Here is a 23,474-nt window from a genome sequence, read left to right as displayed (position 1 = left end):
TACAGGCTCTTGAGCTTCCTCGTTGTGGATAAAAAAAAGTCATTATTCTACGACGAGGAGGATAGAACAAGGTCGCCATACAACTCATCGTGCAACACGTACACAAGCAGTTACAGCTGGTGTGTATTCGCGCGAACGTTCGCAGCGAGCATGTCGCACGCAAGTCATTATTGTACATGACGTACATGTCAAACCTGCCTACCAGAGTTACATCGCTCCCTGTATGGCACACGCGGACATTATAGTACCACGAGGAGGAGAGAATAAAGTCGCTATACAACTCATCGTGCAACACGTGCACAAGCAGTTGCAGCTGGTGAGTATTCGCGCGAACGTTCGCAGCGAGCATGGCGCACGCAGTCATCATTGTACCGCGAGGGGAGGAGAACAAAGTCGCCATACAGGCTCATTGTGCACTGTGCATAAACAGTTATAGTTAATGAGTATTCTCGCGAACGTTCGCAGCGAGCACTAGCGAGCATGGCGCACGCAAATATCATCGTGCCAAGAGCTACAACTTCCATTAACTATTAACTTATCTTTGGTCGCGGGGGGTGTCCCGTTTTCTCTATCCATTCTGATTGAAAAATGGGGGATTCCCTTGATTGATTACTTCCTTTGTTCCATGTGTTTATATCCTCTGGCAGTCGTGTTTTAACGTTCAGTGTGGATACATAATTTAACTGAAAGTAACGTATTTTACTAAAACGTTAAAAGATACGTTACTCAAAAAAAGAAAATAGGTGTATTAACGTAAACATACTGCATAAAGTGTTTATTTAACTTATTCACCGTAAATTAAAAAGGATCGTGCTCCTGCATTGAAATCTAAATAACCTCATGATGTGTGCACGTAATGCATCATCCCCTGAGGTAAATAATCGCCCATTAACATTATACTACGACGATTATTATTTTTATTTCGAATGTGCAGATTATACCTATAATGATAATGCCACCAATTTAGATACATATTTTCAAAATTTTTACTCATTTAAAAAATCAATTGAATTATGCATTAAGTAAGTAAACGTAGCCACTGATATTTAACCTGTTCAAGCTCCATATCTTAATTATTCTTATATAAATGTTGTGTGCAACATTCATAGGAATATAATTTAAATGTGAAACCTAGTTAAGTTATCATTGTAATTTTATTGAATTGTATTCTGTGGTTGTGCCTTTAAATAAATAAAAAAATAAAATAAAAATTTTGGATCATAAAAATAATTACTGTTTTCCAGCGCGGATTCAAAGTGAGGGAGAAGCTTGCCATCGCCCACATTGGCCAACCCGTGCCAGACTCACTCTTCGTCTTGAAAGATACGCCCCAAGTAAGTAACAGGAATATTGTTGCTATCCAATTAAAGATATAATTTTCTCCATCACCAATTCGAGGATATTGATCGGGGATGGAGAAATAGTGCTTGAAACGTTGACAAGTAAGTTAAGACTGAATATTCTAAAGTGGTAGTGCCTTTATCTTGTTTCCACTCTTGTATTTATTTATTTATTGAAGCATACCAGCAACATAACATACAAAGTAATTACTTGTAGGAAATAAAAGAATTTTGTTTTTTATCAGCCGCTCAGTGTAGTTATTATAATGAACTTATGACCGTTTTCACCATCAATCCTTAATTTTTGAAGTGAGCCCTACTATGGTAACACATAACAGGCATTTTGTTTTCATAGGGGTCACTTAAAAATTAGGAATTGATGGTGAAAACGGGCATTAGAATCTCTATTTTTTACAATCGGAATCACACGAAATATGTTCCTTTTTACATCACAATTAACAGCCGTTTAACCAGTTCCCTGTTCCCAGGTGCAAGGTCTTCACACGTTCATCAGAAACAAGGACACGCCTCGCGACGAGTTCATCTTCTACTCCAAACGGCTCATGCGCCTCGTCATAGAGTTTGCGCTGTCCCTGCTGCCTTATTCCGACCACAGTGTGGACACACCGCAAGGCTTCAGTTATAGCGGTGAGGCTCTTCATCATCATCATCATCATTATCATCATCATCATCATCATGCGCTCGTCATAGAGTTCGCGCTGTCCCTTCTGCCTTATTCCGACCACAGTGTGGACACGCCGCAGGGCTTCAGCTACAGCGGTAATGGCACAATTTCACTAGTCGATAGGGTAAAGGTTTTAAACCTTTGTTTGTCACCTGTCATCCGCTTTGCAATGGAGGGAAGTCGAACCTTAATTTCGAACTCCTATGTTCTTCTGATTAATTTCGTTCCGGGTCCAATGACAGTTTAACTTTCCCCCGGGACAAACTTGACCTTCATTGGTTGGGTTTTTGTGGCGGTCAAGCTGTAGATCCTGGCTACACAGGAGTTGCAGTGGTGGGAATAGTCCCGTTAATCGATAGGGTCCGCATGCGGCGTGCGGGAGATTTCTGGAACGCAAGCCACAGGGCCCGCAATCGGGGAACCGTTTTCATCAGTCGATATGTTCCGCATGCGTTCAGCCATTTTGAACAGTGTCCTTCTAATCCAACAAGCACACATATGAAATATTTGACTCAAGACCCGCAAGCAAGCTGTATATCGACTGATGAATTTCATTGGTCGATAGCACGGTCGGTATAATCCCTGCAGGCGTTGTACTTAACGCGTATCGACTTGCAACTTTCATTGGTCGTTATCACGCATCTGGGGAGTCCCCGCATGTATACCGAACGAGTTATCGACTAATGAAAATGCGCCATAAGGCTCATCATCATCATCATCACCACCATCATCATGCGCTCGCATAGAATCAAAATAATATTTATTCAGTTTAGACCACAAGTGGCAGTTATGAACGTCAAAACGAAATATAGTAAATAATAACAAAAAAAAGGTAGCCCTTATGGAAGAGTTCGCGCTATCCCTGCTGCCTTATTCCGACCACAGTGTGGACACGCCGCAGGGTTTCAGCTATAGCGGTGAGCTCATCATCATCATCAACTCCAAACGTCACATAAAAAAATAAAAAAAACGGCTCATGCGCCTCATCATCACCAGTGATCGAGTACAAAACAGCTAACGTACACGACCAGTAGCAATGTCTTTTTTAGTAATCATTGGGGGAGGTCTAAGTTCAGCAGTGGCAGTTCTGAAATGATGATCCCATCAAAAACAATACTTGTCAAAAAAACCAAGTCTCGCAACTCAGTTGTTCTACGGTAAAAAGTTGTGAGATCCATGTAATACCAAGTCCAGGCCAGGAAATCTTTAACGTTTTACATAAATTATTGACTTGGCCATCGCACTAAATAATTTAATTTACACGTGTTTTCATGCGATGGCCAAGTCAATATATTTATGTAAAACGTTAATTAAACGAATATAAAGTCTACGAGTATGCTTTTAGTAACAATTTTAAAGGCTAACATAAAAAACGTCGTTTCATTAAACCCTGAATTTGAAATTGATGCGAGCGAATTAACGCTAGCCTCCTTAACCTTAAAAATCATTACCAATATCGTTCGAAAGCTAATCTAAACCTTATCTTCCCTCCCCAAGGCCGCAAATGCGACGTGGAGAAAATCTGCGGCGTGTCGATCCTGCGTGCCGGCGAGACTATGGAGCAGGCCGTGTGCGACGTGTGCAAGGACATCCGCATCGGCAAGATCCTCATACAGACCAACCAGCAGACTGACGAGCCGGAGGTCAGTGTAGGCTACACTTAGTTATACCAGGCCTGTTCATCTCCGCGAGTTTACATCGAAAACAAAACACGCACGATGGCCCACCTACAGGATACCATTCGACAAGGCCTCACATACGAGCGAACATTGACTCGCGCACGCGTATTCTTGTGTATGATGGAAAAAAATAAAGAAAATGGTGTACTAAATACTGTGCAGTATTTAAGTGCCTAAATAATAATAAAAACACAGAATGTACTTTTTTAAGTTGCCTGAAGACACTGAGAGGTAAATAAGTAGTTAATATTATTCATGATAATTCATGCTAAATCATGTATTTCCTCCGCCATTTTCTGCAGATTGGCACCTCACGTCACATCATTTTACCGAAGTCAGCCCTATAGCTTCGGCGCAGTACCGATCACTGACGTTTGTCAACAAAACTTCTGACAAACTTGCTTGACTCTTGAGACAAGCTAAATTACACCATATTGTTAATGACATTAAGCATACATTTTTTTAAATACCTTCGCGAAGTAAAACTTCTGTACGTAGTACTTATTATTATTCTGTGGTTATACTGCCAAGACTCGGATACCGGTTCATTTTTCAAACCGTTATTAGCCTTAAGTACAAGAGAATGTTGGATTTATGGACGCATAAGAGAAACTCCTTACTAATATTGTCTATGGGCACCAAAGAATATATTTACTCTGACGAGAAGAACGGCGACTCCATAGAAAAAAATGGACTTTTTCTTACACACTTAACGCCATCTAGTGGGCGACTTTGGCACTAAGGCGGTATTTAATCTGTGCATAAGACCACAGAATAATAATAAATACTACGTACAGAAGTTTTAGTTCGCGAAGGTATTTAAAAAAATGTATGCTCAATGTCAATAACAATATGGTGTAATTTAGCCTGTCTCAAGAGTCAAGCACCATTTTGTTGACAAACGTCAGTGATCGGCACTGCGCCGAAGCTATAGGGCTGACTTCGGTAAAATGATGTGACGTGAGGTGCCAAACTGCGGAAAATGGCGGAGGAAATACATGATTTAGCATGAATAATCACGAATAATATTAACTACTTATTTGCCTCTCAGTGTCTTGAGGCAACTTAAAAAAGTACATTCTATGTTTTTATTATTATTTAGGCAGTTAAATACTGCACAGTATTTAGTACACCATTTTCTTTATTTTCTTCCATCATACACAAGAATACGCGTGCGTGAGTCAATGTTCGCTCGTATGTGAGGCCTTGACAAATAGTATCCTGTAGGTGGGCCATCGTGCGTGTTTTGTTTTCGATGTAAACTCGCGGGGATGAACAGGCCTGGTTATACTGCCAAGACTCGGATACCGGTTCATTTTTCAAACTGTTATAGCCTTAAGTACACGAGAACGAAATAATTTCGTTTACGTTCCACGAAACCGGTATTCATAACGTTATTTTTCAGAACCAAGTTTTAGGTTACGTTTTCGTTCTTTACCACAATTAACCGTTATATCGGGGCACAGCCGTTTTATGCAAGACGCCGGCCGCGCGAGCTTTAACCGGTTTTTTTTTTCGGTTAAAGAGCGAAATGAATATCGTTTTCGCTCGGAACGAAATTTAAACAAAAACGAAATAGAATTTTTCAAACTTGGTGACTGCCATTGAGGGCTATCATTTTTGTACTTAACAGTTGGCACCCCTGGCGATTGACAGGACCTTACTCTACAGTGGCGCCATCTTGATGAGTGCAAATGCGATAGTCCTCGTACCACTTTAGCGCTCACTAGTTGGCGCCACTGTCTTCGCTACTAGCAAGTGACAGGACCTTACTCTACAGTGGCGCTAACTGGTGAGCGCTAAAACGATAGCCCTCATTACGCGCGAGCGATAAGGATGGGTAGCTTGGGGTCATTGGACAAAATTCTACGTGCTCACAGACCGGGCTTTGACTTCTTCGTCGCTACCACAGATCACAGAAACAAGGGAGATGTGACAAGGGGGCGGGGCCGGTGTCGCAGCAATATGCCCAAATAAAGAACACATTGCTCGTGAAAGCAACGATGACAGCAGCGACGTCATAATGTAAACAGTTTACATTGCTTGCGTTGTACTATGTAAATGTACTTAAGGAAGCAATAAACATATTGAGTATTAAAGATTATTCGAACGTTGAGTACTGAGGCCGAGTGTGAGTTTACGCTCACTAGTGAGCGCGTTAAAAAATGTATGAAAATTTTAGTTCTTGAACGTTTCCGCTAGAGGCGCTGTACATTTAATGTCACTTTTTTACGCGGTCAACATCGAATGCGTTTGATGTAAACTCACACTAGGCCCCCTGATACCGCAGTGCATAATGAGCACATTATTTTGATTACCTACTTTGTGTGTTTGAATTTCTAATGCGACACTGAGTTTCGAACTCAGCGCATTAGTTGGCATCTCTCTTGCGCCAGAGTGGTCGTGGCCTCACAAATTCACAATCCGTCGCCATTCCTCCCGCACTGCAGCCTTTTTTGTGCACTCATGGAGTGAACCAGACTTAGCTACTGCCAATGAGGACTATCGTTTTAGCGCTCACCAGTTTTCGCCACTGTAAAGACAGTGGTGCGTGTAAATGCGATAGTACCGCCGCTACCGCTTCAGCGCTCACCAGTTGATACTTATTATACATAGAATGTCAGGCTACTGTTACTTACATAAAATTTTGATTTCCATAAAATAGAGAAGGTGTCACAATTGAAATAATTATGTACTGCTAAAACGCTATTTCGTCAGAAGTCAGTAGTCAGTTTATTCGGCCGATAGTTGGACCGGGCTAATCAGTATTATTATAAACGTCATGTATTTCGTGCGCACATTACACCGATTTAATATCGACCGATTCCTCATACAAACTGGAGTGGAGTGGGTGACTTTAAGCTTCATAGATTTTCACTTTAGCTCTTTGTTCCCAGCTATACTACCTCCGGCTGCCCAAAGACATAAAGGACTACCGCGTGATCCTCATGGACGCCACCGTGGCCACCGGCGCCGCCGCCATCATGGCCATCCGCGTGCTGCTCGACCACGACGTGCCCGAGGACCACATCTCCCTCGTGTCGCTGCTTATGGCAGAGATCGGTGTGCACTCCATCGCCTACGCCTTCCCCAAGGTTGGTAAATAGATTATCTTAACGCGGTCACTCATCGGTAGTAAACATTTTATAGCTATGTCTTCCCATCCGAGACTGTTTTAAGTGACATCGGGGAAGACATACATCGATAGAAGACATAGTAATAAACGTTTCATCGTTTACACTTTTCCCAAGAGCAAAAATGCATTGTCTTAACGTACCGAGGGAGGGCCACATCTCTCTGTCCCTGCTTATGGCAGAGATTGGCGTGCACTCCATCGCCTACGCGTTCCCCAAAGTTAGCATGTGAATTTTTTTTAACGCAATCACTCACCGGTTGTAAGAATTCTATAGCTGTCTTCCCCAAAGTCTATAAACGCACTCCCCAAGAGATTAGCAAGGCATTGTCGCCGCCATCATGGCCATTAGAGTACTGGTCGACCACGATGTGCCCGAGGACTACATCTCCCTCGAGTCGCTGCTCATGGCAGAGATCGGTGTGCACTCCATCGCCTACGCGTTCCCCAAGGTTGGTAAATGGATTGTCTTAACGCTATCACTCATCGGTGGTATACACTACAGCTACGTCTTCCCCAAAGTCAGTAAACGCCAAGAGGTCAGCAATACATTGTCGCCGCCATCATGGAGTACTACTTGACCACTAGGGCTTGCAATATCGGATAGTTTTCAACTCCGGAACTGATTTCCGATATTGGGCACTCAACTCCGGAATTCCGGTTCTAGTTCCGGAGTTGGTTAAAAAAAGAAAGCGCCTCCCGACAAACACGTACACGTATGTGGCCTCCACTTTAGAACCTTGCCCCATCGGCCGTCTGTTCTACGTACTATGTGCCCTGCCCATTGCCACTTTAGCTTGGTAATCCGATCGCTATATGTCAGGTAACTTTAGTTCGTTTAAGAATCTCCTCATTTCTGGTTCGATCTCGAAAAGAAACACCGAGCATAGCACTATCCATACCATGGTGTGCAACTTTGAGCTTATTATAAGGCCTTATAGTAAGAGGCCACGTTTCCGAACCGTGTGTCATCAAAATTCCACGCGGGCGAAGCCGCGGGCGGAAAGCTAGTTCCTTAATAAGGCTTTTACCCCTTTCTTAAAGAAAAACACCACCAAGCATTTGTTCCGTGCCTCTGGCATTATTCCCTGGAGTAAGACGGAGTTACAGTCTATGAAGGACTTTCAGTATCGGCTTATCACCTGCCGCGTTCAGAAGCTCCGAGGTTATTCCGTCATCACCCGGTGCCTTGTTGTTCTTTAGCTGTTTGAGAGCCACCCTAATCACGTAAGGGCTGATGTCCGGCTAATCTTCGGTATAGTGTCGAGTTAGCTTAGCTGTTGGAACTGTACTGTGGCTGAGCTATTAACAGGTTTTACTCTATCATCCGCTCTCTTCAGCTGGCTTCGCCCATTAGAGTTGTCTCTAGCGAACATTTTGGAGCTTTGATTTATAGATAGATAGATAGATAGATAAAACGTTTATTTGCATAACAGAAACACACATTACAAACAGAAAGTACCAAAAGTAGGACAAAATAGTACCCTCAGGACAATATGACATGGTATGGTAAGACAGAAATAAAAAGAAAAGAAAATCATTATGACATACAATATAGGTACACACTTTATACAGAAATGTGTGTCGCAGCAATGCAAAACGGCAATAGCTCAGTAATTGGTTTACTTAAAAGCAAACCACTGATTTTCAGCTATAGCCTAAGGACGAAAGAACGCGCGTAACACGTCAACGTGACGGTTGGGGTGTGGTGAGTTTAAGTACATAAATATAACTAAATAGATTAAGATATTTATGATAAAGAGGAAAGGAGAAAATACACTGATAAAAATAATATAAAAATAAAAATTATGCAAATTATGCCAGGGTTCAACAAAATAACCACGCATGAAACCACTGGGCCAGATCAGAAACCACTACCAAGGCGCAATCAGGTTACAGGTTTTTGCGACTCCAATAATGCAGATTTAAGCAGAGTCTTAAATGCATGCTTTGATTTGGCCGCTCTTATTGGAGGTGGTATATTGTTCCAACACTTAGTAGCCTGGTAGCGGAAACTGCCTGTGAAACCTTCAGTTCTGTGCTTGTGCATCGCTAGGGGTACACGGGCAGATCTGGGCAGACCAGGCCCGTAACGCCTATGGAAATCAGAAAACCTCAGTTTAGCATGCAGGTACTCGGGACTTTCTAGCGAAACGAGATCGAACATAAGGGTGGCCATATGTAGCCTTCTGCGGGATTCCATATTCAGCATGGACGCACTATTTAGAAACGGTGATACATGTGTTCGTGGAGGTATATTAAAGCAAAAACGGGCACATGCGTTTTGCACACGTTGTATCATGCGTTTCGTTTTACTCAAGAGGCGTGGCCCGTACACGAGGTCACCATAATTAAGTCGTGACAATACCAGCGATTCGCAGAGTACGATACGCGACTTTTCGGACAAAAGATTACGGACCTTGTATAAAATCTTCAGTCGATAGAAACAGCTTCTGACGAGACCCAGCACATGGCTCTCGAAGCGCAAACCAGCGTCAAAAACGATGCCCAGATTTCTCGTTTCCTTAACCATCTCAATAACTGTGTCCATAATTTTTACTACAGGATCAGCGTTCACAATCCTTTCAGTCAACTTTGACGAACCAAGAACCATAAGCTTGATTTCGCCCTATTGCCTCTTTAATATTATTACTAATAAAGTTGCGAATACATATCTCAAGGACTTCCTTATTTAAGAACCTATTTTGATTCTTAAACGTTTTGAAAACTTAAATAATTTATGAAAAATTTCAATATCGGAATACGATATTGGCTTCAGTTCCGGAGTTGAAATATCGGAAAAAATGTATCCGAAATTCCGGAGTTACGAAATTCCGGAATTCCGGTATTCAAGCCCTATTGACCACGACGTGCCCGAGGACCACATCTCCCTCGTGTCGCTGCTCATGGCAGAGATCGGCGTGCACTCCATCGCATACGCCTTCCCCAAGGTTGGTAAATAGATTATCTTAACGCGGTCACTCATCGGTGGTATACTATAATCCGGGCCTTTTCAAGACGAGAGCGAAAAGGCACTTACAGGGCAGATATGTACCATCCTAGACTGCATCCCACTTAACATCAGGTGCGATTGTGGTCAAATACCTGCCTTATCATAAAAAAAAATACACTACAGTTACGTCTTCCCCAAAGTCAGTAAACGCTAAGAGGTCAGCAATGTCGCCGCCATGATGGCCATTAGAGTACTGCTCGACCACGACGTGCCCGAGGACCACATCTCCCTCGTGTCGTTGCTCATGGCAGAGATCGGCGTGCATTCCATCGCCTACGCCTTCCCTAAGGTTGGTAAATAGATTATCTTAACGCGGTCACTCATCGGTGGTAAGCATTCTATAGCCGTCTTCCCCAAAGTCTATAGGCTGGTTTTAGTGTCACGCGGACCGTCCGGTGCGGACCCGCTCCGCACGGCCAATCTGTATGAACTTCTAGGGACGCTCCCTTTAGAGTAATGCGGTCCGGAGGAACCGCTCCGCTCCCTAGCAGTTCATACAGATCGGCCTGTGCGGAGCGATCCGCACTGACAGTCCGCGTGACACTAAAACCAGCCATAAACGCACTCCCCAAGAGAATTAGCAAGGCATTGTCGCCACCGTCATGGCCATTAGAGTACTTGGTCGACCACGACGTGCCCGAGGACCACATCTCTCTCGTGTCGCTGCTCATGGCAGAGATCGGTGTGCACTCCATCGCCTACGCCTTCCCCAAGGTTGGTAAATGGATTGTCTTAACGCAGTCACTTATCGGTAGTAAACATTCTATAGCTGTCTTCCCCAAAGTTTATAAACGCATGCTCATGGCAGAGATCGGCGTGCACTCCATCGCCTACGCGTTCTCCAAGGTTAGTGAAAGCATTGTCTTAACGCAATCACTAATCGGTAGTAAAGTGGATAATGATAATAAATAGCTACAGCCCTACTCATCGCTAGCGGGCGTCTTCCCCAAGGTTGATGAATAGATTGTCTTAACGCAATCACTCATCGATAGAAGTAGTGTGGGCACTACAGAAAAATAGAAAACGTAGTGTAGACTACTCAACAGCCTACGCTTTCCCTAAGGTCAGCGAACGGATTGTTTTAAGATCGAAAAGTGTTAAAAGCCTAATTTTTTTCCAGGTAAAAATCGTAACATCAGCTCTAGACCCGGAGATCAACGAGAAGTTCTACGTGTTACCCGGTATAGGCAACTTCGGCGACCGCTACTTCGGCACCGAGCCCGCCGACGATGAGTAGCAAACCAACCAGGTACGTTGTGACGCGGAACTATAGGCGCACGATGAGGAAGGCAAAAACAAGTCCAGGCCAAGGATGCGCGTCGTGATAAGCGTTTATCACGCCATTTTATCGATTTTGCCCATACATTTTGACGTCGATAAAAGTTATCACGGCGCGCATCTAAGGCATACAGTAGGCCTAGAATGCGCGTTGTGATAAGCTTTTATTGTGCCATTTTATCGATTTCCTGACGTTGGTCGTGCAAAAATATCGATAAGATTTTATCACGGCGCGCAAACTAGTCCGGCTGGTATGTTGTAACGCGAAACGATAGATATATTCATAGCATCGTTGAGGCTAGTCTTAGAGCCAAACTGTCCACAAAAATAATACTATCTCTGAAGCTACAAGTGGGCGGTGACAAAGAAACGATATGCAGGATATACGCAAACATCATTAAGGCGTAGTGTGGGGAGCCAAGATGTTTACAAAAAGAACACTATCTCCAAAACTATAAGTGGGCGGTGACGATTTTCACATGGCGTCGTGTGCCTATATTTTGCGTCACAACTTTACCTCAAAAGATTGTGATGCTAACTCATCTTACTCAGTGGCAAAACATGATTCTGGCATTTCGAGAACTCGGGGAAAATACGTATTCGAGTAAGACAATGCCGGAAATTAGCGTCTTTTTTTTTCGCGCGGCCATCGACCAAACTTTGTTTTTTGATTACAAAATAGTGTAATTAACCAAACTTACTATGACATGTATACCTCTAAACTCAGTCTGAACTGAGTTACGAGCGTTAGAAGTTTGATGATTTACATACTAGATTTGCTTTTTGCGCGCAAGTTTTGTAAGAAATTGCAACAAAATAGTGACAATGTATGTGTAAACAAACAATACCATCCATTAAAGGCTCCAGACATCAGTGTGGAGCAGAATCAGCGCAATAAAAAAATAGCGAAATATTTTGTTGCAATTTCTTACAAAACTTGCGCGCAAAAAGCAAATCTAGTATGTAAATCATCAAACTTCTAACGCTCGTAACTCAGTTCAGACTAAGTTTAGAGGTTTACATTTACATCTCATAGTAAGTTTGGTTTATTACACTATTTTCTAATCAAAAAACAAAGTTTGGTCGATGGCCGCGCGAATAAAAAAAGACGCCACCTTCCATACAAAATCTGGCATTGCCATTTGATGAGATGTCACACTTGTTTATGCCACTCAGTCAGATGGAAGCAATATACATATAACTGACAAAATCGCGGTGGATGCCACGATGACGTACCCAAATCACGTAAGATTTTTTTAAATCTAAAGTCAGATCTTTCGATTCTAAATTAAAATTATTAAACTATAGAAAAAAAGTGTTTATGTTGTGCAATATTTAAAAAACGCTACAAACAAACTGTATTTAAAAACAAAGTACAATGAATAAATTATTTATTTGTCAAAATGAAATCCAGCTGTCAAATTGACAGTGACGTTTTTGATCACGAATCGTAAATCTGACTTTACCAGCATGAGTTTGTACTTATTAGTGATTTATGTCAAAGCTCTTTATTTCCACCAAAAGTAAACTAACTATCCACGAGGGTAGACCGTGATATTTATTATCTTTGGTAAGATCGCATCGTATATCAACATTTATCTCGTATACAACGGTGTATTATAAAACCTAGTAGAATACCGTTGGATTCGAGAAAAAACGTAGAATATGCCATACGCATTTTGTAGTGTCATTATTATATTGTACTGTTGGAGGATTACATTTGGTAGTTTTTGATGAAATAAAAAGTACATGTCCAATGAGTTTTTTTGTATTAGGAAAAAAAATATCGAAATACATAAGATTTTTTTGTCTAAAACGCTCACATTTTCAACCAATTTGAAAATTTTTGAAACAAAATGATTTTTTTATCCAACTACCAAGTGTCTATCGCCTTATTTATAACATTGGGCTGAACATGTATTCCTATTTGATATTATTTATTTATTTATGCAAAAACAACTTGCTATGGAAGCGGTTACGGCTATTTTAGGTCTTCCGCAAGGCGATTTCAATGAATTTTTAGACCTATTTTGGTATGTACAATTTATATTTTATTTTACAATTATTTTTTATTCAACTTTTAGTAAATTTACCAGTGAATATTATTTATGAATGGTTGATACACAAAACATGTATTATCAATTTTACAATAAATGAAATTAATGTTTATAAACTCCAGTAAATGACAATATTGATTTTCTTTTGGATAGTCATAATTATTCAGTATAAGATCTAAAAAAGCTGTTTTTATGCCAATGTTTTTTATTTAATTTGTATTTATTAGGTAAGGCCTTTTAATCTTAATTTACCAACGATAGATATAAAGGCTATATTTATAAAACTCTAGTCCACACTAACGTAAAGTAAGTAGACATGACAACAACGACTGAAGAAAACAAAATTGGTTATAATTTATAAGTGCTAAATTATTTATTTTAAAATGTGTTCCATAATATCAAAGATTATCATGGAGCCAAAGAAAATCTTGTTCCTAACATGTATATGGTCAGTAATAATAATTTCAAATCAATAATTTTCTCAATCTCAAATTCTACCCTACTATTTTCCAAATACTATTTTCAAAAACGTCACTTTTATCTAAAAAAATACGTCTTTCTGTTTATTATGAAAGTAAAAAGACACGTACTAAATCTTTAAAAAGGGACATAAAATATTTTCTCAACAATTCTTTTTTTAAATCCACTCATAGCAACATTTGACCATGTTATGTTTACAAAGAAAGATAGTGCAAAATGTAACTTATTTTTATATCCAAGTTTATTTGTAGATAAATACTCGTTTCCATAGCGATTTGTCTTTGCCATAGCGGCGTAGGTCGAATATCGTAAATACGCTTTCCTAATGTTAGTAAAATTATTTATGACTGTACCCTTACACTTATTATGTATGCCATGGTACAATAAAACAAGATAAATTATATTAATCACAGGAACGATCTAAAATATGCAGTGTATAATTTTTATTGTACCATGTTACCCATATAGCATTGCCTACATTTATGTAAAAACTAAGCTCACTGGAAAGTCATCAAAATAATATATTTTTTTATATTACAATTAAGTTATTGAATAAATAAATCCAATGCAAAAAAAACTGCTGTGACAGCATTTTGAACATGAAAAACATTTTTGTTCGACAGATGTTGACAATAATGTCAAAAACACACACATTTTGGGTTACAACATTATTATATTGTTTTTTTTTATTTTCAGAAAAAAAAAGTTTTATGAAAAGTTTTCAATACTCAATACTCAATACTTTTATTGCATAACCACATTAGCATTCACATTTATAGGTCTTACAATTTAGGCAGTTATACAATGTGGACCCAGTTAGGGCACAGCAACTTTAGGAAGGAGACAGAACGACGATCTTACTAGTCAAAAGAAATTAATGTACAAATTGAGTTTGGTGGAAATGTCATTATTAAACGTTTCGATAATTATAAAATAAAGTTAGAATTAATGAATTATTAAAAATGGAAAAATATTGTTAAAATGTCATGCTAATTATTGTCAAGTGTTGAAATGTCATGTTAAATATCAAGTGGTAAGCAGTTAGGTCCTACTAATTTATTATTCAGGTCAACATTAATAAATAATAACCTAAAAATCCTTAAATGTCAAGAAATTTTCAAAATAAATATAAATAAATATGTGTATAAATTAAATAATGTCAAAAATGTAAAATCATGTCAAAATGTTAAATCATGTCAAAAACTTATCGTCTAAAAATTCTTTCAAATTATAATAAACAAATAAGTTTAGTTCCCTTAACTACCCCAGTGAGCTCAATTTTCAATTGATATCCAGTAAAAATTAACCATGGTGCTTTTACATTACGAAATGAACTTCAACAAAGTGTTCCAGTAAAATAGTTGTTTAATAAGAACCGATTGTATGTATGTATGTATTCATTCCGAAGCGATGCTGCCATTTTGACTCTTTCTTCTTGTATTTTCAGTATTAGGTTTTACTTAATTTACCCCCTGGTTTTTGAGCTTAGTTAAAAATTAGTTTGTAAAACAGTTGTTGCATTGATTGACACGAGTGACACCTTTTATGTCTTTAAAGAACGAATGATGTAACAACTCTATTGCCATTTAAAAGCAGCATAAGAAGAAGCCTATAAGAACTGCTCGCGCGTTTACTAAATGGAATATGCGAGAAACAATATCGCGCGTAATGTTGAGAAACATTTTGTTCCCCAGTATGCCCAAGGTTTTAGTGGTGGGATTGGAAAATGGTTTTTAAAACCAAAATTAGATCCAATCACTACTCATTGTCAATCAATGGCAACTAATAAATGTTATCCGACTGCAATGTACTTGTTTAAACACCCGGGGTTAAAGCAGAGTAAATACAAATGAGTAGGTCATCTTCATAGACAAAACACATCTTCATAGACACACTGACAAAATTCGGGGCACCTCACCGCTAATCCACGCTAAATTTTGTCAGTGTGTGCGTGCGCGCCGCATACGTATTGGCGCGCTCACATACAAACCGCGCCCGTGCGTTTCTATGAAGATGACCTACTCATTTGTATTTACTCTGGTTAAAGCCAAACGTGGCGACGACTTAATTATACTTTGTATATATTAGCTAATTGGCTTCGAGAATAATTTAAATTTAGGGTAAACTCGCCTGAGAGTAGCGTTATGATATTAATTTAGGTTAATTTTTCATTTTTAGTTATTTATTTAGTTCAATAAGTTTTTTATAAGTTGTTTTTCTCATTACTTGTTATATTTATAAACCTGCCATGAAATTAATGCACATTGAACTGGAAAAAAAATGTCCAATATAAGAAAAAAAGTTAGCTATAATTGATCGAAAATTTATATCGGAGTGTGAGCAAACCTAAAATTACATTCAAAAATACTTAGTATAATGTTGTAACTACTTAATAATAGTCAGGTTTAACTAAATTTCAAACCCAATATAGTTCCTAATACAATAAAGAAAAAAATAGTAATGTAATTAGAAACGAGGAAGAAAATTAACTATCTCTGTCTTTTTCTTATATTTGTTCTCTCACTCTTTATTAATACCTTTCTTGGCAGGTTTTGTTTTATTTAGTCGACTGATCAAGGCACATCTTATTTGCTATTGCTAGATCATTAGTGCATTTTGAATCTTTAAAGTTTAGATTGTTATTTTCAGTGCACATATACTTAATATTGTATATATTATATGTACTTATTTATTAATGGTAATCAAAGGTTGAACCAAATTGTAATTTATACAAACCAGAAAACTGTATTTAAAAGAACGATACAATATACTGGTTAGTCCCAGTATAGTTGTCATAGTTTCATGTGTTTACTATGCATTTTTATTATTGGAAAATTAACCAAAAATGTATTACAAATTAGTAACTGTGTTGCAAAAATCTAAAACTCAGAAAAATAATTCTGCCCTTTTCGATTCATGCCACAAACTTTAAAATAAAAAGAAATAGAAAAGGATGAGATGAGTGACAAATATGTATTTGTAGACAATGTGACAATAGATTTCGATTCGCGATAGTAATCGGTTCACTACAACCTCTCGTTAAAAACATACTTTTTCTTAGACGTATGCGTCTTTACCGAATCGAAATCGACAGCAAACTTTACGTTGTCTAGTAGAAGCACAGTTTCGAAAATATACTGTTTTATAATATTTTACTTTGCACAATATGTATGTACAATATATTTAATACGGTAGGCAAAATTGTATAGCTGTAAGTTGCTGTGAATATTTAAAAAAATACAAAAAAAGTAAACAAACTGAAAAAGATACAAATAAAAGAAGATTATTCAAATATGACTTTTATTTAAACCAGAGCTTAATATCAAGGACTAATTTAACTAAAATTATGTATTATTTTATAAAGTTTTTAGTTGACTAAATTAACCAGACTTATAAGATATTTATTATAAGGTAAAAACAACTTTAAGTACTTACAACTAAAACCCAATGTTGCTTGGTCAGACGTGTTCACTGGAATCCAGGTAGCGTTGCAGCGTCAAGTCGAAATGCTCGTATTTTGCTGACGGCACTTCACTGTGGGAACTGTGGTTCTTTCTGGAAAGATTTTATTCTTTTTGAACACTTCACAAGAAAAAAAAATTGTCACACACATTTTTTTTATCCACAACGAGGGAGCTCTTGGCCTGTATCTCACCTGATAGTAAGTGACGATCAGGCCGAAGGTGGAAGCGAGCTTCACCCGGAATCCTCAACCACGGATGAACTGACTATCTTACCTCTAACTGCCGGAACAACAATGCTATTAACATTGTTGTTATGGCGACATACTTAGGTAAGATGGTGGTAGCTAGCCAGGCGGACTTAGAACAAGCCCTACCACCAACCAAACCGAACAGAAAGTCTGCCCCCACTGGGAATCGAACCCGGGACCTCTGCGTCTGATGCTTCAGACGCAGAGGTCCCGGGTTCGATTCCCGGTGGTCTACCACTAGACCGCAGAGGCGGTTGAAGTAAAACTGTTTTCGATAGATAGTAAAACTGTTTTTTATACCAATCTACCCTCTAAGTAGTTACTTAATCCAGCCCTAGCAATATACCTGTTCTAAATTGACTTAGCAGGAAGGCGCTGGACGCAGGCCGCTACCAACTGGGAAGCATGGAAATCATTGGGGGAGGCCTATGTTCAGCAGTGAACGTCCTATGGCTGAGATGATGATGATGATAAAATTGACTTACTTGTAGTATTCCTCGCACTCTTCCATAGATACATCGCTGCTGACCAGCCGGGAACCGAACCCGCTGTAGTACGACGCGTATCTTTGCTGTAACAACAACCATCGATTCGAATGTTTCCGATATTTATTTTAGTTATTTATATTATCTTAGTGTGAAGAAACAAAAAGAACATTTTAGCCATGAAAATCTGATAGTTATCAAGTATCCATCACATGAGAATTTTTTATGATTTGAAATAGGTAAATAGTCAATTTAGTTGGCAAATAAGTGATGTCATAGATTTCTTTAACTATACAAAATGTATAGTAAATAAATATGTCCTAATTATTATTTTTAATTTAAAATTCATATATCAGACTACAAAATTTGAATTTAATGCCATTTAAGGACGAAGCACACTAATCAGCCTGGAAACAGATCGTAACTATATCAACTTGAGGCGGTCAGCATTCTTTGTATGATACTCCGTACTGCAACGCATACTTATCCGCACCGTAACGTAAACGCCTCGCCTCGCGGTAAACCGCGAAAATCCTATACGGTGCTGATCCTTTCCAGTTTGATAAGTGTGCTGTGACCTTTATTATTTACTATAGTCTGGTCCGTGAGCACGTAGAATTTTGTCCAATGACCCCAAGCTACCCATCCTTATCGCTCGCGCGTAATTTGTTGCTATCGCGCTCGCACACTCACTGCGGGTGCCAGTCGCACAGTAGCGACAGCAATATAATTACGCGCGAGCGATAAGGATGGGTAGCTTGGGGTCATTGGACAAAATTCTACGTGCTCGCAGACCAGACTATAGCTTTCCGCCCGCGGCTTCGTCCGCGTGGAATTTTGTCTGACACAGAAAAACTATCGCGCGCGTCCCTGTTTCAAAAACCGCGATAAAAACTATCCTATGTCCTTTTCCGGGACTCAAACTATCTCTATGCCAAATTTCATCAAAATCGGTTCAGTGGTTTAGGCGTGAAAGAGAGACAGACAGACAGGCAGAGTTACTTTCGCGTTTATACATTTACACAAAAAATCCAACTATCCAAAACTAACCTGTAAATGCTTAGCGAACATCTGCTCCGCTACCATTCCGGCTGCGAATCTGAGACCTTTAGCGAGCGCGTCCACATACTTCACGCAGTGCGTCACCAGCTCTCGCAAGTCGCTGTCTCTGCGTGGTGACAGCTTGAGGTTGACGCCCCCTATGAGGGGGTTACTCTGGAAATAGAAAGAAAGAAAGAAAGAAAAAATATTTATTTGACAACTTTAAAAAAAAAGGGCAATATAAAAACACAATTATAAAAAAAAAGTACAAAGACAATGAAGAGAAAAGAGAAAAAAGAAATGTTGCCAAAGAGGTTACCCACTCAGTATCATCTACTTATTATAATAATCATGGACATAACAAACGACTGTTACAACAACTACCTAGTGACATAATGTAGGAAAAACTTCACTAGTGACTGTTCTCAATTGGTTTTGAAACTTATAATAAAGATTTGAAGTTCAAAATCGATTCGTGGGGAATCACCATGAATAATTTATTTGACCCACGGGAGGAAGATTCAACCACCAACCACTTATTAGAAGAATATGTCTGGTTAAACTATGGCACCTCAGAAAGTAATTGAGAGGTGAGTAATTTAATCTATACTAATATTATAAATGCGAAAGTAACTCTGTCTGTCTCTCTCTTTCACGCCTAAACCACTGAACCGATTTTGATGAAATTTGGCATAGAGATAGTTTGAGTCCCGTAAAAGGACATAGGATAATTTTTATCCCGGTTTTTGAAACAGGGACGCGCGCGATAAAGTTTTTCTGTGACAGACAAAATTCCACGCGGGCGGAAAGCTAGTATACTATCAAGGGAAATTTTATTTGGCCATAATACAAAAATAAGTATCTTATTACCTGATCAATGATGCATTTCATCATGAGCGTGAATTGCTTGGTGTTGTAGTGGTCCACGTCATTGGTGATGACCACACCGCCCAACATGTTGTACCTATAATCAAAATATAATACCCATAACTATGTATAATTTTCAAAACAGCTCATCTACACTAATATTATAAAGAGGAAAACTTTGTTTGGTTGGTTGTAATGAATAACTACGGGACCGTTTTTAAAAATTCTTTCACCATTCGAAAGCTACATTACTAACGAGTAACATAGGCTCTAATAAATCAAATAGTCTTAGAAAATTACAGTCTAAAATGAAACACCCTAATATACCTAATAACTTGCTGCCTTGCACCATTAAATTGAATAACTCGACACTGGCAAGAGGCATAGCCATAAAAATAAACTAAAAATAACTTACACATTGGCCATAAACATGTGATGTCCGGGCGGCGAGCACACTTTGTAATATCTCTCCAAATTGTAGCTCTTCAAAAAGTACAAGCAACTCGTCACATCCCACATGTATCTATTAACAACATCGTCCCTCCAACTCTGGTGTTGCCAGCTGCCGAAATTACAGTTGTAATATCTCGAATTACAGTTGTAATACGGCATCATTAGGAGCTGGCATCTGTAATTCAGCCTGTCTTTGTATTCGGCGGTGATTTTGAGAAGTTTGGCGAATAATTTGATTTCCCTGGTGACGTCAGTTTGAAAGATATTGTCGCAGCCTTCTCTGTGTGGCCAGATCAGAAAACATTCAGCGTTGAGGCGCTGACTCACTTCGAGGCATTTCTTGATTTGCGTCGCGGCCTGGGCGTATGTCGTGGATTCGTTGCTCGTGAAGGCACCGGAGGCATATCTATGAATAACACAAAGGCACAGGTAAGATAGGAGTCACGACGTCGAAAGTGGATCACTGAAATCACTCATTGCATTAAAATGAGAATCTGGATTAGTTCATTAAATTCTCGTGCCTTCCAATCCAGTTACACAGTGTCAGAATCGCACGAGATCAATAGCATACTTAAGCCCGTTTTCACCATCAATCCCTAATAATTCTTAATCACCCCTATGAAAACAAAATTCCTGTAGTGTTACCATAGAGGTCACTTAAAAATAGAGATTGATGGTGAAAACGGACATTAAGTAGTATCTTGCCGGTAAATTAGAAGGATAACTTTTCTTTGTTTTTGCTTGCAGCATATTTATCTCAGCTTAATCCCGATATCTAGTCGTGGGGATTATTAAATAAAAAATAACAAATAACGATTCTGTCGGCGGTGGATTGTAAAAAAGCTGAAATATTAAAAATCTTACCGCGGATGCGAATGCAAATCAGGCGCCAGCCACAGCAGCTTAACATGGCTCCTCTGTCCCAACTCCTGCACAAACTCCACCACTTCATCCCAATGCTGCTTATTTTCTTCCCAGCTATCGCAATACGGCACCAGGTCCGAGTCGAAAGCAGTCCAGTATTTGATGCCCAGTTTGGTGCAGAAGTCGAAAAGAGCCTTGATGCAGCGCTTGTGGTTGTCTATGGTGTGGGATCCGTCGTCCCACGGCCGGTGGGGGGACTTGTGGCTGTCTGACCCTGGAAGATGAGGTAAGTGAAACTTGATGTGGGAAAATGTTATGGAAACAGTCGGTAAGGTTATTCAGTTTTTTAAGTTTGTGAGGGTAGTTCGAAAACATGAAGTTGAATTCGGTAACTTTTACATTTAAACAGTTTTATGTTTAAATTATTTAAAAAAGGAGCACTTTTAAATATCAAATCGTATTTATATGCATGGATAAACTAAACTAAAATAAGGTTAAATAAAATAAACATTTTACCTTTCTTCCCGTTTGCTCTTCAAAATCTCATTATTTCACCGTTTAAATAAATAAACAGAAATTGTGATATCTCACCAATAAATACGACTAATATTCCGGTTACTATTTAAAAAATGATTTCTTAATTTCTTGACAGTTGAAGAACAAAATGTAGGTACATACGCACCGTTCCTAAAATCCGAAAGACAAACGCTGAGCTTGAGCCAGTCGTCCAAAGCGCGGGAGTGCACGCGCTCGCTGCAGTAGTACCGGTACCCGCTACCGTCCGTCGGCGGCGCTAGGTTGTTGTACTCTACCTTGTCTATGCCTGAACATACGATAATTTATTACGTTACAATTAGGGTTTCTGATTTCTCGACCTATTTTTTTTCTCGAGTTTCGAGAATTCTCGAGGCCAAAGTCTCGAGTTTTCTCGGGTCTCGAGTCTTTTAATGAAAACTGCTGAAATCGGTTGAAATTTAATAAAACACAGGTTTTTTTATTCTAATATACCTACTTTTATGCACAACAATCAATATTAGAATTTAGTACCACTTATTTTGTTAAGAAAATAAACAAAAAATAAAATCAAAAAATTAATATTTACTAATAATCATAACAAAAGTCATAAAGTCGCGTGCACTTTAAGGATAAATAATAAAATCTGGAGCTACAATTGAATCACTTGTTTTCTAAAGAACACAAGTCCAAATAGTAAAATTACGATAAATAAATAAATAAATTTTCATTTTTTTAGACTAGTCGATACCACGCTTCCAAGCCATCTATGCACATGTCGTGGCAGCTTTTAATTAAGGCTACACTATAAACAGGGGGTGATTAGTGATCGATACTGATGCCAAAAATGCAATCAGTAAAATTTTTGTCTGTCTGTCTGTCTGTCTGTCTGTCCGTCTGTATGTTCCTTATAGAAACAAAAACTACTCGACGGATTTTAACGAAACTTGGTAAAATTATTCTTCATACTCCTGGGCAGGTTGTAGTATACTTAGGAGTTCCCAAAGGAACAGGAATTAGCGGGAAAATCCTTTTGTATGAAAAATCTAAACCGCTTAAGTTAGACGCTTGAAATTTGTCATGTGGATACCTTAATAAACTTAAAACTTACTTACAACAAGGAATTTCCGAAACTCCCACGGGAACGGGAATTAGCGGGAAAATCCTTTTGTATGAAAAATCTAAACCGCGTAAGATGAAGGGGGTAAAATGGGATCCACGCGTACGAAGTCGCGGGCGGCCGCTAGTACATAATAAATATAGCATACTCGTTGGTGAACATTATTACTAGTTCTTAGTTAGATTAGTTTCGATTGAGATCATGACTTGCAAATCAAATCAGTTAAAAAAGGAAAGACAAGGCCAGTCTAAAAGCAACGTTGACCTATTAAATAATAAAAAACTTACTTTTGTCTAAGAAAATCGGCTTTCAAGAATATTAAAGCTTCAAAATCGAAACTCGAGAATTCTCGAGCTCCGGTAATTTTTTTCTCGTCTCGAATGAAGCCAAATTTCTCGAGTTTTCTCGAGTTCGAGAAAGCTCGAGCAGAAACCCTAGTTACAATGAAAAAATTGAGAGGATGTGCGACTACGTCTTATTAAAATGATTTAACCTCTAAACTGTTAAGCCATAATATTGTAGACATAAAATAAGAAGCAAATAAGAGCCACTAAAAATAATACAAAGGGCTTGAGTAAGAACTCACCTTGAAAGTAGTCAACATTGTCTCCCGGTCTTGCCTCTCGCACCTTCTGCCTCTTGGCTCCAGGCTGATTGTAGCCTGACATCTTATGATCTTACCTTCAGGTTAACTTTAGTCAGATCGTACCTACAGGTTATCTTTAGTGTGGCGTACACCACAAATACTCTGTAT

The 23,474-nt window shown here is 39.0% G+C and overlaps 2 protein-coding genes and 1 long non-coding RNA gene across 3 annotated transcripts in view; 1 reads left to right on the top strand and 2 right to left on the bottom strand.

Annotated features, from left to right (window-relative positions):
* LOC135077740 (uridine-cytidine kinase-like 1) overlaps positions 1–11,148 on the top strand; it is a 38,362-nt gene extending 27,214 nt beyond the window's left edge. The window contains exons 8-12 of the mRNA XM_063972316.1: positions 1,245–1,334; positions 1,829–1,988; positions 3,523–3,668; positions 6,602–6,799; positions 10,971–11,148. Coding sequence (XP_063828386.1) covers positions 1,245–1,334; positions 1,829–1,988; positions 3,523–3,668; positions 6,602–6,799; positions 10,971–11,087 — 711 coding nt within the window. The 3' untranslated portion in view covers positions 11,088–11,148. The remainder of the gene's footprint in view (positions 1–1,244; positions 1,335–1,828; positions 1,989–3,522; positions 3,669–6,601; positions 6,800–10,970) is intronic.
* A 5,917-nt stretch (positions 11,149–17,065) lies between these two features.
* On the bottom strand, positions 17,066–19,074 carry LOC135077234 (uncharacterized). The gene is made up of 3 exons (XR_010258433.1): positions 18,913–19,074; positions 17,863–17,948; positions 17,066–17,220 (listed from the first exon to the last, which is right to left on the bottom strand). It is a non-coding gene; the product is annotated as an uncharacterized LOC135077234 (long non-coding RNA).
* A 391-nt stretch (positions 19,075–19,465) lies between these two features.
* LOC135077353 (uncharacterized) lies at positions 19,466–23,415 on the bottom strand. Its single transcript, XM_063971877.1, has 6 exons — positions 23,307–23,415; positions 21,770–21,910; positions 21,088–21,361; positions 20,186–20,629; positions 19,774–19,867; positions 19,466–19,474 (listed from the first exon to the last, which is right to left on the bottom strand). The coding sequence occupies exons 1-6, from the start codon at positions 23,386–23,388 to the stop codon at positions 19,466–19,468; spliced, it is 1,044 nt and encodes a 347-aa protein (XP_063827947.1). The 5' UTR covers positions 23,389–23,415.
* Positions 23,416–23,474: the final 59 nt, after the last annotated feature.

The sequence above is a fragment of the Ostrinia nubilalis genome, chromosome 13, assembly GCF_963855985.1.
Source record: "Ostrinia nubilalis chromosome 13, ilOstNubi1.1, whole genome shotgun sequence".
Lineage (NCBI taxonomy): Eukaryota > Metazoa > Arthropoda > Insecta > Lepidoptera > Crambidae > Ostrinia > Ostrinia nubilalis.
The sequence above is the reverse complement of the archived record's forward strand: the minus strand, read 5'-3'. Positions and strand labels throughout refer to the sequence as shown.

Excerpts from the sequence above, each read along its gene's own strand:
- LOC135077353 (XM_063971877.1), bottom strand. The coding sequence starts at position 23,388 with ATGTCAGGCTACAATCAGCCTGGAGCCAAGAGGCAGAAGGTGCGAGAG. Across the intron at positions 21,362-21,769 it reads TCTTTCGGATTTTAGGAACG|GGTCAGACAGCCACAAGTCC; the intron begins GTGCGTATGTAC and ends CTCATCTTCCAG. Across the intron at positions 20,630-21,087 it reads GATTTGCATTCGCATCCGCG|ATATGCCTCCGGTGCCTTCA; the intron begins GTAAGATTTTTA and ends TGTTATTCATAG.